Below are 16,598 nucleotides of genomic sequence, written 5' to 3' on the forward strand. Positions count from 1 at the left end.
GCAAAGAGGAATTTTAAGGCCATGAAAATACTCTGTATGGTATTATAATGATGGGTACATATTATCATATATTTGTCCAAACCCTTGAGTCTACAACATCAAGAGTGAACTACAATGTAAACTAGGGACCCTGGATATTACTGTAGGTTCATCAATTGTAACAAATGTCCCACTGTAGTGGGGGATGTTGGTAATGGGGGGGGAGTATGCATGTGTGAGGGTAGGTGATATATGGGAACTCTCTGTTCCTTCTGAGTTTTGCTGTGAACCTAAAACTGCTCTGAAAAAACATTCTTAAAAAGTCATCTAGATAAACACTTAGACTATGTATGCTTTTCATTATGTATATTACATTTCAATAAAAAGTTTCTTACTAAAAACTAAAATATCACTCTGGTTAAGATAATAATGAGTATCTTAGTCTTTTAATTCTAGATTCAGTTGTGGTTTTCTATGGACAAGGATTCTGTAGACAAAGATGTATAAAATTATACATACATTGTAAATATAGTTGAGCAGGCTATCCATTTTATTTTCCTACATATATTTAAAAAGACTACAAATCATGTTCTATATAGAGAGGGTGAAACTCTGATCCTTAATTGTTATGAATTTCCTGAAATATGTTTGATTTCAATATTAGATTTGTCACTGGGCCAGATATTAAGGAATCTCGCAGTCCCTGTTAAAAGGAAACTCTGATACTCCATACCATCCTCACACATGACAGACCTAGAGCAGACCAAGGTGGCATGTTTTATAGTGCACAAACTCTGTCTCTTTCCACAGATTACTAGGGCTAGAAGGACTCAGGTCTTTATCCAGAGTAGCTTATCCTGGGGTCAGTTGGCCTCCCAAGGGCCAAATACCCTGGTTCAAAAAGGCAAGTTGGGCTAAAGATGAGTCCCTTTCTCGGTATTTGTAATCAGCAAAGAGAGATGGAGCCAGCCAGCAGAGGAGCTGAAGGAGAAAGGATGCCTCAGGATTGAGTTAGCTCCTTGTCAGGCAAAGTATGTGCCAGGCACATTTATGAGAGAGCAGAATGTGGAGGAGACCCACAAAGGGAAGGTCGTGTGAATGTTGAACCAGGGGAGATGCTTAGCTCTGTGTTAGATTCTAAGCCACAGCTTCTTAATCTTGGGTGCACTTGGAAAGACCTGAGAAGCTTTAAAAATATGGTGGTAGCTGGTTCTTGCCATGAGGGACTCTAGTTAAATTCTACACTTGGGGTGTGGCCTGGTCATGAGGATGTTTAAAAGTTCCTTAGGTGGCTCTTTTGGGGTGCCTGGGTGGCTCAGTCTGTTAAGCGTCCGACTTCGGCTCAGGTCATGATCTCACGGTCTGTGAGTTCGAGCCCTGCGTCAGGCTCTGTGCTGACAGCTCAGAGCCTGGAGCCTGCTTCAGATTCTGTGTCTCCCCCTCTTTCTGCCCTTCTCCCACTCGCACTTTGTCTCTCTCAAAAATAAACAATTAAAAAAATGTTTAGGTGGCTCCTTAGGTGGCTCTTTTATGCAACCTGGGCTGCATATGGTAAGCTTCCCTTCCAGGTCGGTTACCTACTCCCTCTTTACCTGTGGCCACTGAGAGAGCAGTTCACTCTTTGTAGCAAGTCTAGTTGGAGCAGTGGCTCTGGGACAAAGAGGTGCTGTGGATTGTCCTGTCTTCATAACTACAGGTAGTAAGAGTCTACAATAATATGACTCAGATTTGACAACCATGCTCACAATAGCAGCATCATAGAAAGGTTGGTGGGGACCATTGTATCATCTAAATGAACTTGATACTCTGAGCCACAAATCAGAGACTTAGATCTCATAGTCTTGCCAAGCAGCCATCCTGTGGATTGGCGTAGAATTTGCTCTTCACTCCTGTTCCTATGGGAACCTGGGAGGTCTCTGCCACTTCTATTCATAGGGAAGGAAAACACCAGGCATTTCCCTCTTGAATTTTGGTAGAGGTGGAGACAGGGATATGTGTTGACCTATCTGATCTCACCCCCAAAGGTAATGCCCTTATATCTCTTAGTCATCACCCTCATGAATTTAGTAAGAAAAGGGACTGTAGGAGGACTTTTTTTCCCCCTCTCTGCAACCAAGGGAGTATATGTTTCCTTACAAGAAGGAGATTTAGGAAGACTGTACATACCAACTGTTAATTCCAGGCAGGCAATAGCTCATTCTTTAAATGATGGTTGTTGCCTTCATAATAGCCTATATTTCATAGACTCTTGCTGGATTATCTTATTTGGTCTTTGGAAAAACTCTGTGAAAGTGGTAGAGGAGATATTAATATCTGTTTGACAAGAGGAAATTGAGGCTCAAAGGGCTGCGAAAAGCTTTGCTTAAGGTCATGAGACCCAAGACTCCTTGTCCAGTGCCCTGTGGACACACCTGGTAGCCTGTCAGTATAGGATCACATGACTTAATATCTACATTCTGGCAGACAACCATAAGAACACTGTTCAGCTTATAAGGATTTAAGGAATATAATTAAACAATAATCCCTTTTTAAAAGGAACTAATTACTCTAAGTAGTCTTAAAGTGATATAAAGATCATTTTTTTTCAAGTAAAGACTAAAATTTTTGAATGCAGTTTGGTGTATTCTGCTTATGAACGCTTGATGCTCATTGTAGAAATTCTGCAAAACACAGAAATGCTTAAAGGAAAAACTAAAGATTACATATTCATACTACCCAAAGATTTTGATATGCACATATATGATACATATTCTTTCTTTGCTTTTATTCTTAAAATGTTCTTTCCTACATAAAGATCAATGAACTATTACCTACATCTACCCTCTTAATTCTTTTTTTAAACATTTGACTCCTTGATCCATTTTCTCAAGGCCGTGAGCTACTGCCTCGATTCTTTCCTAAATACTTACCCAAATTTACTCAAAACATTTTACAGAATGATTAATGCTTTCTCCATTTGTGAGTGTTGCTTCCTTCAAATGTCTGCTATTTTATTAGTTTTCCAAGAATCAAATCTTGAATTTATTTATTATTCTAATTGCTTTCTAATTTATTATTTTGTCTGATTATTATTTACTTTTGATTTCCTTAGGATATTTAGTTTAGTGCTCAATTTATATGTTTATTCTGATTTAAAATGAAAGTATCTAGAAATATGACTTCACTTCTGAGTAAAGCATCCAGTGAGTTTTGATAGGTAATAATCTTTTCAAATTGCAGATTTGATTTCCACAAGTATTTAGAATAATATTCTTAAAATTCTCTATCAATGATAGGTTTTTTGAAAAAGCCTTCATGATTTTATTGTTAATATTGCAGTGGGATCAGAGGATGGTATCTGAAAAGTATCTGCTAGCCTCCAGCTCTGGTTTCTCCTTCTGGTGCCTACATTCAACTGNAATTAATACCAAGGCCATAAAATTTTTAGGGGGTCCATGGTTGATTTGAAAAGCTAGGACAGAGCATTTAATCCAAAAGGAACAAAAAAGTGGGTGACAGGGTTAGCGTGGAGCTCAGAATTCTGAGGGAAACTGAGGTAGCAACCGAGAAGTAAAGAAATGAGCAGAAGATCAGAGGATGAGAATCTAGCTATATTGGAAGAAGAGTCAAGTTTCAGGCTGCCCAATGTCCAGCCAAGAGGCTGGAGATGGAAGTCCACAAGAGCAAAAGGAGTGGGTAGGCACATGTGTTGATGCCAAGGCTAATGGGTTGTTGAAGTGGTTTCCTGCCCTGGTTTCTCACGTCTCCAGGGACCTGGGGAGGAGCACACTGAAGAGGGAATCAGGAAGCCTGGGTCTTAATTCTTGGAATTGGCTGTAAATAGTCAGTGTGGCCTTGAGATTTCTCCTCTCTATGTTGCCCAATGAGGTGGTTAGACAAGATATTTTAGGTTGTTTCTAGCTTCAAATATATATGACTCTATGCTTGTAGCATTGTAGGCTTCATTCATGGAAGAGTAGGCATGGGCTCTGCATGGGGAGCAGGAAGTGGTGTGGAGGCAGGTCTGCAGATAACTGAATGGGAAGAGTAATCCTGCCGAGAAAATCTCCCCTTGTCTCCAACCAGACTGCTGATCTGGTCATGTGCCAGACTGATACCTACTGCTTCAAATTCCCTCTAGTCACTTGGGACATCTTGATTGTCATTAGAATTGTCATTGACCCATGAGTGGCCTGCATTGTGTCTTCTAGCCCAGAGAAGATTCTCCTGGTTACCNTCCCCTCAGTGAGTACTACTGTGCATGAAGAAAAAAAGAGTGAGCAACCAGTACTTTCACTTGGAGATGGCATTAATAAGGTATAGAATAGAGAATCTAGTTTCTAAACTTGTAACTGCCACGTATTATGGATACATAAAGTAGGTGAATCTGTTTCATCATCTGTCAATATAGGAATTATGACAACAAAAAGACTTCCTGGAAGAATCTAAGAATTACATGAGAGAATGTATGTGAGCATGTCTCCAGGGCTTCTGCCAAAGAAGATCTAATCAAAGATCATAGACATAAAACATCAGAGCTGAAAGAGCCGTTAGATATAGTGAAGAACCTTAGTTTTCCTGCTAGGGAAATTAAGGTCTAGGGAGATTGTTACCGGTTCAAGAGAACTATAATGGGCATCGTCCAGGAAATTAACCAGCCATGGGTAGTGTGCATGGACACAAAAATGCACAATTCCAGGCACATATGTGACTTGTGTTTATATATGCATATATAGGTAAATGAGAGATGAAGCCACACAGGCTACATACTGCTAGAGGATTTAGGGACATAGCTGGGTTGCTTGCCAACTTGTTTAGAGCTCACTATGCTTAAATGATTCAACCCCTTCAGTTACTAATATTCTCTTTTATCCAAAGGAAGAGGGCTGGTTGAAAGACAATTAATGATAGGCTGATGATTCACTTTAGTTAAATGCACATATTCTAAGTGCATGTGCCATGTGAATAATTTACATTTGAATATTTAAAAATACGCTTTTAAGACAGGAAAGCATTAAAATGGGAAGCATCACACATGAGCACATTATGTTTTTTGGTTTTGGTTCTTTTTTGGGGGGTCTCTCATCCTTGCAAAACATTTTCAGTGCAATTCAGCTGATACTTAAGTAGACCACCACCTCTTCATCTGGATTGATGGGAAATACCCCTACTTTAGCTTCATGTAAATCTGGTAGGAGGTGAGAGGCATTCCAGAGAGATATGTAGTTCACTTTCTCTCTTTCTTTTTTTTAATGTTTATTTAATTTTGAGAGGGGCGAGAGGCAGAGAGTGGGAGACAGAGGATCCAAAGTGGGTACTGTGTTGACAGCAGAGTCTGATGTGGGGCTTGAACTCAGGAACTGTGAGATCATGACCTGAGCAAAAGTCAGACACTTAACTAACTGAGCTGCCCAGGTGCCCCCAGTTGCTCTTTTTACAGGTGAGAAAATAGGTCTCCAGAAGTTAAATGATTTACCTAAGGTCACATACATCTCTTATCAGTGGCAGGGCCAGGATTAGAATGTAGGTGTTAGATGTGCAAGGATTCCCTCGGGAATATTCTTGGCATGCATAGTAGCAAAGATTGGAGCATGGATCTACCTCTTTGCTTTTTATAGTCTATTACCTCTCATCCCAGGACAGTCAAATTTTTCCTTTCTAGGAATTGACGTAACTAGTCAACAGCCCACCCCCCTGATGTTCGTAAATTCAGCATGTATCTCCCTGGTCCTGAAGCACCAAGGAGAAGGGACTTAAATTTTATGTAAAGCCTATTCTGTGCCAAGCTTCATCTTTAGCAGCTTGCCATCGATGAACTCATTTTAATCTTAAAATGAACACTATAATTTAGGTTCTATATTCTCCTCTTAAAATATAAAGGAAGCTGAGGTGAGAGAGGTAAAGTAATTTGAAGCCTGGAACTGGCAGAGCTGGGATTCTGTGCTCAGACTGGGAATGGTCATAGGCAAGGCCATGCTTCTTCTTTATAATCCCATCAGATCTGCCAATTTATCTGCTACGAATTTAGAACAGCATTGCCCAGTAGTTCCGAGAGTATATTCCCTGAAATATGAGGACTTCATAGGGCTGAGAGGTTGTACATGAACAACAACAACAACAAAATCCAAATAAGTCTGGGAAAAGTAGGTAAGTGAAGATAATTGGGGTTCTTAATTACACTAATCTTTCTACCCTTAAATAAACAGAGACTCTTCAAGAGGGAATGAAATATGCAGTTTCCAAATTTTATTGATCATGGGACCCTTTTATCACCGAGCTTTACGTAAGATGACTATTCCACGGAACATACCCACAGAAATGCTGGATTAGCCATTTGGGAAATAGCTGTGATGGAACTTGCTCCAGACAAAAACTGTGAGAATGTAAGCTCAAGGGCAGTTTTCCTTTGAATACGCTGCAAGTGGTTAATCTACTTCCTCAGGAAGATGCAGCATCTACTGGGAGGCCCCCAAAGAAGCTGTGTGTGCCAAGCTGGTTGACCAAGTGGACAGTGTGGCAGGGAGGCATCCTCCCAGATCTTACACTCGATGAATCCACACTAACAAGATGGTCTGAGTTATGTCTTATATGGAGATAGATGCTTAGTGTATCCTTCAAGATGGAATTCTTTGTACCTGCCTAAGCACTGCTAGGAAGCCTTTCTAGAACAAGGTGGGTACAAATAATTGAACTAATAAATAATATGAATCCCAAAGGCATAGGTTCCCAATATCCTATGAGATTTTAAGAAAAGCGAAATGACATAAAATAATTCCAGCAGCTTTTCTAAGCCCAAGTGTCTTGTGAATAGACAAGGTGGGGATAAAATGTGCACTTTCCCAAATTTATTTGAGCACAGACCCATTTCTTTCAGGACAATTGTACCACAGGAACAAGTTTAGAAAACGCTGGTCTAAGGCCTAACTTCAAAGTATATAGGTCCTTTTTCATTTGCTATTTTTTTCTCTCTCTCTTTTTGTCAAGCAAGGAGACCAGACCTTACACATACAAATGAGAATTGAATCCTAGGGAAACGAGATGTTCTTGCCAGTAATGCTGCCACTCTTTCAAAGGGCTTTTGAAACTCCTCATTAATTGTCTCCAGGAATCAGGACACATTCCCCTGAATACCCTCATTAATGGCAAAGGCTGACCCTTTGAGAGGGGGTTGGATTTTGGGAACAGAACTATGCAAAGTCAAGCCCGGTGATTCATGTTCAAGAGGAAGTAGACGAAAGTAATTAAAAGTGAGGACGTGGGTTTAAGCCCCAGATGTGCCACTTAGGAAGGGTGTGACATTGAGGAGATTACCTAAAACCCTGCTAGGACTCAGTGCTTCATCTGTGGAATGGAGGTAATCATACCCCCTCATAGGGTTATTGTGATGATGAAGTTAAAAAAAAAAAAAGAGAGATCTATAAAGCGCTTAGCATAATGCACAAAAATGACAAACACCCCCTAAAAAGACTGCCTGATTTTATTGCATGGCTTATAAACTGGCAGTGAAGATAATTCTCGCAGAAGGATCTAGAAATGTTTAGCCATGGAAGCATGGAAGGGAGGAATCTATGACCTCCCACAGGAATTCGCTGCAACTCCAGGGTTACTTGTACATACAAATTCTAGTCTGTTTATTTTTTTTTAAAGGTTCATTCCTTTTTAATCACACCTGACACCGGCAAACACGTGACATCTTGCCTTGTAAATGGGCACAATTCCTTTCTAGCCCCTGCCTATGGAAGGGGTAGTGAAATACTGTTTTGTCATCAGCCACCATGGGAAATTGAGAACTACATTATTTTAATAATGACTCTATAATAGTCAATTCCATATTATGAGGCTCTTTCATTTAATCTAATTTACTGGTTTGTTAGAATTGATATAATAAATTTTGTCCATTTCTTTAACAAGACCACTTTCTATGTTATAATTTAAGGTAACTCTAATTGTAGAATAGAACAGAATACAATAGAATTTTTTTAAGCCAGGAAGACACCTTAGTTAATTGAAATGTAAAGGTCTCAAAATGTCAACTTACATTGTATTTGGTGTTTATCCTTTTAAAAAATCTGCTTCCAGATTTTTGCCTTCCCCTGAAAATTAGAAAAATATGACCCCATGTTCATGTACCATACTCTCATCAGCAATAATCAGTTGGAGCTGAGGATGTCATTTTTAGGCAAGGCATGCCTTCTCCGATTTACCCTAGACTCTACCAGGCCCCACGGTCTTATACCCAACTGTTTCCTTTATTTACCCTACCACCCAACCCCCACTGGCATTTGAGTTTGAGAACCATAATTCATCACTCTCTGGTATTCTCTACATATAAAATCTGAGGCCCATGGATATATTGTGACCAACCCAAGTTCAGAAAGCCCATCAGTGGCTGAAACTCATGTCTTTTAGTGCAGACTTCTTTCTATCCTACCACAGAACCACTCATCTGAACACTGATCAGTGTTAATTATTTTAAACAAAATCACATTTTACAAAATGTGGTGCCAGTTGTTTTTTTCATGAGGAGAAAGTGAGAGCATTTGGTTTTCTCTCTGTCTCCCACTCCAAGAAAGTTAAATAGTTCATGTTTTCTGTGAGAACTGTTTGAAGGAAAGATTTCTTAGGAGGTGCGGACGGAAACCTATGGGTAGAACAACAAAATTTTGAATCTAGGATCATAAGCAAACCCTGACCATACAATCAGATGCTAATCTGATGTTGTGGTTGGTCAAATTAAAGTGATTTTCAGTGTTCATTTTGGCAGCACATATACTAAAATGATTTTCAAAAACTACAATGAAAACTTAACATTTATTATTGAGTTACAGGCACAGTGCCAAGCACTTTACATGTGTTGCTTCATTTAACCTTTACTGTAATCCTGTGCAATCTATGGTTAGTTCCCTTTTTGCAGATGCAGAAAACGAGGCTTGATTAAATTTGCTCCAAATCATAGAACTACTACTAAGCAACAGAGTGGAGATTGAACCTGTGTTTATTTCATCATAAAACCTGTGTTCTTTGCTACTTGCCACATTGCCAGCCCTCCGGGGTTAGCCATTTGGATATCACAGCTGTCACCACAAAGCCCCTGCAATCATTTTGTAGCCTATATCTCAACAGTTGGCACAAGTCACCATCATCACCAATCAACTGAATATCATTTTGAACAAAATGAGACAGTCTGTCAAGACTGGCTTACAATAGGGGCACCTGGGTGGCTCCATCAATTGAACACCTGACTTCAGCTCAGGTCATGATCTCATGGTTCGGGTCATGATCTCATGGTTCATGAGTTCAGGCCCTGCGTCAGGCTCTGTGCTGACAGCTCAGAGCCTGGAGCCTGCTTTGGATTCTGTGTCTCCCTGTCTCTCCCTGCCCCTCCTCTGCTCACATACTGTCTCTCTCTCTCTCTCTCTCTCTCAAAAATAAATAAACATTAACATTTTTTTTTAAAGACTAGCTTATGACAAAATTATTTTAAAAAGAGACTACATTATGATACATTCAAAAACAGGCAATTATAATTTACCTTACTAGGGATCACCATTAACTGAGAGCTGCTGTATCAGGGCGGGGAGGGAGATGACACTCATCTCTGTGTCCCTTACAAAGCACAATGCTATACCTGTTGCCCAGCAGAATCCCAAAATGTGTTTTGGAATCTGAATGGGAAGTTTTTGCTTTCATTTTGTTACTGCTTGCCACGATGCAATGAATAAATACTTTTAGCTAAGCAAATATAAGTAAGTCAAAAAGGGGGGCTGGGTGGCTCAGTTGGTTAAGCGGCCGACTTCAGCTCAGTTCATGATCTCCGGTTCGTGAGTTCGAGTGCTGAGTTGGGCTCTGTGCTGACAGCTCAGAACCTGGAGCCCACTTCAGATCCTGTGTCTCCTTCTCTCTCTCCCATTCCCCAGTTCACGCTCTCTCTGTCTCTCAAAAATAAATAAACACTAAAAAAATAATAAAAAATAAGTCAAAAAGTAAATTACCCTTGTGTTAATGAATTTTTTTTTCATCTTCATACTCCTTAAGCTTAAGCAACATTTCCCTTTGGACGTCTTTGTCGGACAGGATAAGGGGGAATTTTATCCTTCACAAGAGAGAAGCTAGGTGACCTCCAGAATCAACAGAGAACCTGGGAGACAAATTTGATTTCTTACACATCAAAGGCCTAGAGGAAATCCAAGTGGGACAGAAGAAACTCAGGCAGTGCGTCTCAGGAAAGGCTTTGGAAACTTTGCCTTTTAAGTTCTGATACACTGGAAATCTCTGGTGAAGAAGTTTAACATCATAACACCATGTTTTTTTCCTTTCCTTTTTTTTTTTAAAGTATAATTTATATGTATAACCAACACATCTGACACAGAAGAGGGGATTGGGACAGCTCACGAGTGGGTGTGAAGAGACAGGGGAAAAGGCAGCAAGAAAGTGAAGAGGCAGAGAATGGTGGGGGGGTGGGAGGGAGGGAAGTTCACTAGGCAAACTTCTACTTGCCCTGGCCTCTCCTGGGAAAGAGGGATGTGGCTGCACCTCCCAGTCTGCCCTCCACTATTTTGTTCCAGTCCCAAAGGCAAGGTAGTTTCTTGACTAGACTCTCTGCCTGATCCACTCAAATTTAGTCTGTATCCAGGCCTTTAGGAGGGAGTTAGTTCATGTGAAATCTGATAGAGTACACAAAACATGAAAAAGAATGCAACTATCTACTGATAGGAAAGCAAGAGTCTTAAGCATAAAATCTGTGAAAATATGGATTGAAGTCAACAAATAACATGGTTAGTCCAGACTTAACAACATCTGGGCTTATTTCTAGGACCTTGGCTATTGATAACCCTCTGTGAAGTCCAGAGACATGGGGCAGATATAAGCCAGTAAATGATAGGAAGAACTAGAGAATCTGTAAAGTCTACAGAGCTTGAGAAAATAGAGGTCAGGGAATGAGGTACTTCAGTCTGGTATAAATGTTGCTGAGATAGAGAGAGAGAGGTCAGTATTATGAGAGATGACCCTGGACCAATAGCCAAATTATATTAATACCAACTCAGATGTTCAGTCTGTCTCTGTTTCTAGGGAAACATTAAACATTTCCAAGCACAAGGGTGACATGATGAGATCTATGTTCCCGGAAGGTAACACTAATGGAGGAGGGTTAAACAGGCATCCAGTGCACAAGTTCCTGCAGCGGCCTGTGGGTCACTGACTGCAGCCTCCATTAGGGCCATGGCCCTCGGGTGAAGAGGTGGCAGGTTCTCATCCTGTTTGATAGAGGTCTTGTCTGGTTGGAAGTGGACAGTAAGGGAGAAGGGGCCGGTAACTCCTAAGTGTCTTGCTTGAATAATTGAGAGGATGAAATACAGTTTCAGAGAAAACATTGGTTGTATAGGGTTGGCTTGTAGACATGACAATCAATTAATTAAAAAGTTAAAAATCAGACCTATGGGTCCTTAGGCAAGTTGTCGACAGAACAACCTAGCTAGCTCACTGAAATTTTTACTTCTTGGTCTATCGTGGGGTCGGGGTGAGGGGCTGGAGAGGGGGAGCATCAGCTGAGCACAAATCAAAATAGGCTCATCCATAGCCAGAAAATAATTCCATCATTATTTCTTCAGACCTCAGCTTTAGGTCTGGCTTGAGTACTCATTAAGGAGTGCTATGTATAGGGTGCCAGGATGGCTCAGTCAGTTAAGCATCTGACCTGGGCTCAGTTCATGATCTCATGGTTTGTGAGTTCGAGCCCTGTGTCAGGTTCTGTGCTAACAACTCAGAGTCTGGAGCCTACTTCAGATTCTGTGTCTCTCTCTTTCTCTGCCCTTCCCCTGCTTGTGCTTTGTCTCTATCTCTCAAAAATAAATAACAATTTTAAAAAAAGAGCGCTAAATTTTTCATACCCTTGTAATATAAGGATGAATGGGGGCTGATCACTGCAAAGATGAGATAGGCCATGGATATATTTTCCCAGACAAAGAATATTTTGAAGGACTAAATGATAAAACCTTAATAAGGATGAACTTATTTACCTTGTTCATGGTATTTGCTTTTTCCTTTTTTAGTTTTTTACTTCTTAGGACTATGTACTTGTGCGCTGATTATGGATTAAGAAAAGAAATAATGATGTCTTTTTCCCCCAGAGGGATCAATTCTATTGCTTCAAACAAGATCAAATCTCACTGGAATAAATAGAATTTTTTTCTGACCACACTGAATTCTTCTACATGTGGATTTTTTTTAGCATGATACTAAAATCAACCCTGTAATTTATCCCCTGCATATAGCACTCTCATAAGAATTGGAGGGATTTAGTTTATTAAAAATTTTATAAATGAGTGAAAATGTGGTCACATTTTATACTCTTCAGTTAGAATTTTACTTCTGGAATGAGCCTTTATTATTGGGGATTTCAGTCTGTAGTTGAGAAGAACAGGGCTTTAATGTGTGAAAACACATTTCTGTAAATTGCATTCACTACCAGCACTGTTCCCCACCACTAAAAGCAAACCCAAATGAATAATCATTCTCCTCGGTTATGCTTCATGACTGGCCCTATGGAAAACATGAATGAAATTGCATTTGCTTGGGCCAAGTTTTGTTATTGTTGCTGTTTAAAATCATAAATAAGATATTTTTAAAACATTTTGTACAACTAACTTGATGATTTTTGTTGTTGTTGTTGCTGCTGTTGTTGTTAATTCTATTCTTTCTCTCCTTTCTACAGAGTCTGGGCTTTTGTTGTTCTCGCTTTCCAATGCACATCACCAGCTACAGCCTACCAGGATCTTTTCCCCCAAAACACGGTACATAACTTAAGGAGGCACTGTGTCTGTTTCCCTCACTACCCAGAGCTGACATTTCAAAAAGTACTTCTCATCATGCCTCTGCAGAAGGTCTGAAAAAGCAGTTGAGGCCATCACAAAATTATCAGATTGTTAGCATGGATGACAGGAGTGGGTCATTTCTTCTCCCTTTTCAACAACAGAGCAAGAAACCAACTGCCTTTGCATGTCAATCAAGCAGAACGGAGTCTGAACTTTATATCTTCCCAGGATATGACAGGACAGTCCATAGTCACAAATGCTTTAGAATTCATTGTAAAACACAAGGAATGGCTGGTGTGATCCAGGCCTCGTCTGATGGCAAAAGGTCGTGCAAAGGCAAATTCAGGCCCCTTTGTCTTCATGTTCCGGGGGGAATTGGCAGCCCACATGGGGTTTTCAGGGCACTGAATGGCCCTACCTCACAGGAGAACTCTTTCTGTCTGTGAACCATCTATTCCCATCAAGTTATGATTATGGCACAATTCATATTTGGAACCTTATAATTTATTTCATCCTCAGTGAAAATGAGCATATTAGACCCTTTCCTGAGGAGAGGAGGAAGCCAAGAACATTGGGCAGGAAGAATGGGGAGAAAAATCTTTAGGAAACAGGGTGCTGAGATCAGAGACAAACTTTGACACCTGACATTTTTGCATAAGCTCTACCCTGGCACAAATCTGCCATGTTAAGGTTAGCCAATGTGAGTTCAGAAAGGACATACAGGGCAAGAATTACTCGCCCTTTGGTTATTTCTGAAATCTGAACTGCTTTTAGAAATAAGGGCTGGAATGTTCCATAGGAACTCAGAGCATGGGACACAGGGGCATGGCACACACTCAGTGTGGGCTATTTAAAAACCAGTTCCTTGGCTTCCCTCTGTGATTCTAAATACGTGGAATCACATTACCCCGCAGCAGCCGGTAACTATTCCTATAACACTGTCCAGCATCTGTGCCTGGGAGGCTGGTCCACCAGCAAAAACAAAGTAGAGGCATTCTGATTGATGGGGTTGCTCTATCCAGGGCTTCTGTCACAGCTAATGTCTACTTCGTGTTGGAATATTAGTATGTGTTGACTGACACTTCTTCAATTTTAAGGACTGATCTATTTAACTGTCCTGGAGGGAAGGAGATGCCTCAGCTCATCAAAAGGATGCTTTTTAAAGGAGCCATTTATTTATTTAACAAGTAGACAACAGAAGCACAATGTATCGCTTTTTCAGATACAACCAATTCTTTTGCTATGGAAGGATTCCAGCATTGGAGACTGCCTCTTCCTGTGCTCTTTGCCTCTTCATCTGCTGAAGACCCTTTTTTGGATCTGTTTGATGTGCAGACACTTCCCCTAATCACCCCACTAGCCATCAATCAGATAAATCCCTTAAGAATATTCTCAATTGTATATCACTCAAAGACATTAGCTGGTAGAAAGACATTAGCCAACATTGTTACATAATGTCAGAACACCTGATCCGGTTTGTGAATTCAATGAATTAGGCAAACAAGTTTTGGGATTTCATACAGATAAAACAATATACTAATAGATTTAAGTATTTTTTTAGCGTTATGTAAAAATTTAAACCTCCACCTTTCGTAAAATGTGTAAGCAATTGTTCATACCTGATGCCAAGCATTTTATCTACTTATCTCTTAGTTATCTCTGGTAACAACCCTTCAATGTATTATCACCTCCATTTTACAGATGAGGAGACTGAGGCTCAGAGAGATTTAGTCCTTTGCACAAGATTCCATGTCTAGTTTTTAGTGAGTAGTGGGGTTAGATTTACACAGGTCTCTCCAATTTCTAATCATGCTGTTTGTCTCTGTGTATATAACTTAAAACAGCCAAAATGGCCAATTAAGGCAAGAAACAAAAAAACAAGCAAGCAAAAAACTTGGGTCCTGAATCGTGCAGTTCAGATAACCAATACTCAGTTGATCGACAATTGGCTAATTTCTTCTTGGACCAATGTCACTACCACTCTAATCTGTCGCCTGACACCTGAGTACCGGGGGACCCCTTGACCCTCACGTGGTCCTGCTCTAAGGACTAGCACGCCAATGGCTAAACATTACACCTCAGAACAAATTATACATGTGATAGTGTGCCTGTGGAGAAATCTGATTTCTTAGTCAAATATTGTTTTTTGACTATTTTGAGACATAGACTGAAAATGTGGTTCCCTCGTGGCTAACTCCAAACATACAGCAAAGACTAATCCTTTGCACTCTCCTATATTAATATTTTCCTTCCCTCCTTGTAAGTTATAAATTACAGGAGATTAGAAAACAACCTCACAAGAGTTAATATATGAAGGAGTTACCTCGAAGGAACCCGGATTTGTTTTTCCCCACACGGTAAATCATACAAGGTAGCAGCCCGCCCCAGATCCCTGGGAGGTAACATCTTGAGCGCATATGTTATGCAGGGTTCTGTATGGACTAATTCAAAAACTCCAGGGCAGAATAAGCAAAGTTCCCAAGCCAAAAATGAAAGTAAAACAGTGGCATGGAATTGGGATCTTTGTTGCAAACATTCCCACAACTTCATAAAAAGCCATTAAAGTAGACAGCATTCATTACAGGTTAGCAAATCCACCCTAGCAAGAATCAACCTGCACTGCCGGTGTCAAGTCGCAAACAAACCCAGCTACCTCTTACTTTACTGATATTCTTTTTCTTTCCAGAAACACAGTCACATTTGACAAAATTAATATTGAGATCGTTTTACTAGAGGGCTTATCCAAATATATGCCATATTAAAAATAGTCATGATATAAATATTTCTCACAAGAGCTGCAGCGATGGTGTGAATAAAAAACTCCCTTCTGAGATTTCAGTAAAACCAGATCTCACAAAGGATCTGAAAGAAAACAAACAAAAAACAAACGGACAGACAGACACAAAGAGACACACACAGAACAAACCTTATGTTAATCCGGTTTAGCAAAACAGTCACTATTTTGACACTATTTTATGAAGTACGATACTGTTCCTTCCCAGATGAAGTAGGATAGATGAATCGGCTACAGGTTTCCCATAATAATGTTCAGGGGTTGGGGGTTCCATAGCAGCTAATAAAAATCAAAATTTCTAAATGCAGCAAAATGTTAGCACTGTCAAATGGCCAAGCACGCAAGAGGAATTTCTCTCTCCATGCCCTCCTACCAATACATACAAAGCCCCAAATACATCGGCTGGAATTTTTAAATCGTAAATTAGATATCAAAATGCTTACGGGCCTTACAATGAGATAACATCAGGAGGAACGGTGCGTGGAATAGATCTGGCATTCTCACATAAAGCATTATCTTTGGTACAAGTACACACGGCAGGGCATTTTGGCTTCGCTGGTTTCTTCCCCTCAGTCAGCAAAAGCGCAGATAAGAGACATAGGAAATAAGCAATTCTTTTCAGGGGGATGCAGGCATTTCCCATCCTTTGGCTTCTCTCTGATTCCATGCAGTCGAAAAAATATCCCCAAACATGAACAGGGCTTCTGGAATTCAGCTGGTGATTGTCTTGTTCTGAGACCAGGTCACACAGGAGTCCACCCTTTTCCTTTGCCTCTCTGTATCTCTGCTTTTCAAAACGGGGACCTGCAGCTGATTCGTGAGCTGCTCTTCGCTCCAGCAACACACTGCTCCGGGAAGAGACCTGTGAGGTGCTGTGTGATGGGAGGGACCCAACGGCTGGAGGAGAGAGCCGACTTGCATCACCACGAGAACACTGAGCACAGACCAGCCTTCGAAGGCAAAGTGAAGTGATGTAACAGAAAATAAACGGCGTTCTGCTTGCACCGGGAGGCCCTTTAATTGTTACCAAAAAT

General features: G+C 40.4%; 1 protein-coding gene across 4 annotated transcripts in view; it reads right to left on the reverse strand.

Moving 5' to 3' along the window:
• The window catches only part of LGI1 (leucine rich glioma inactivated 1), a 38,697-nt gene extending 22,188 nt beyond the window's left edge, over positions 1-16,509 (reverse strand). For 3 of the 4 annotated variants that reach the window (XM_077780698.1, XM_077780699.1, XM_077780696.1), the window contains exons 1-2: positions 16,017-16,509; positions 15,561-15,632 (exon numbers count right to left, since the gene is read on the reverse strand). In XM_077780698.1, the coding sequence (XP_077636824.1) occupies positions 15,561-15,632; positions 16,017-16,231 (287 nt within the window). In that variant the 5' untranslated portion in view covers positions 16,232-16,509. The remainder of the gene's footprint in view (positions 1-15,560; positions 15,633-16,016) is intronic. The other variant, XM_077780697.1, reaches the window with a different exon arrangement.
• Positions 16,510-16,598: the final 89 nt, after the last annotated feature.

The sequence above is a fragment of the Crocuta crocuta genome, unplaced genomic scaffold (assembly GCF_008692635.1).
Source record: "Crocuta crocuta isolate KB4526 unplaced genomic scaffold, BGI_CrCroc_1.0 scaffold170, whole genome shotgun sequence".
In the NCBI taxonomy this organism is placed as follows: domain Eukaryota; kingdom Metazoa; phylum Chordata; class Mammalia; order Carnivora; family Hyaenidae; genus Crocuta; species Crocuta crocuta.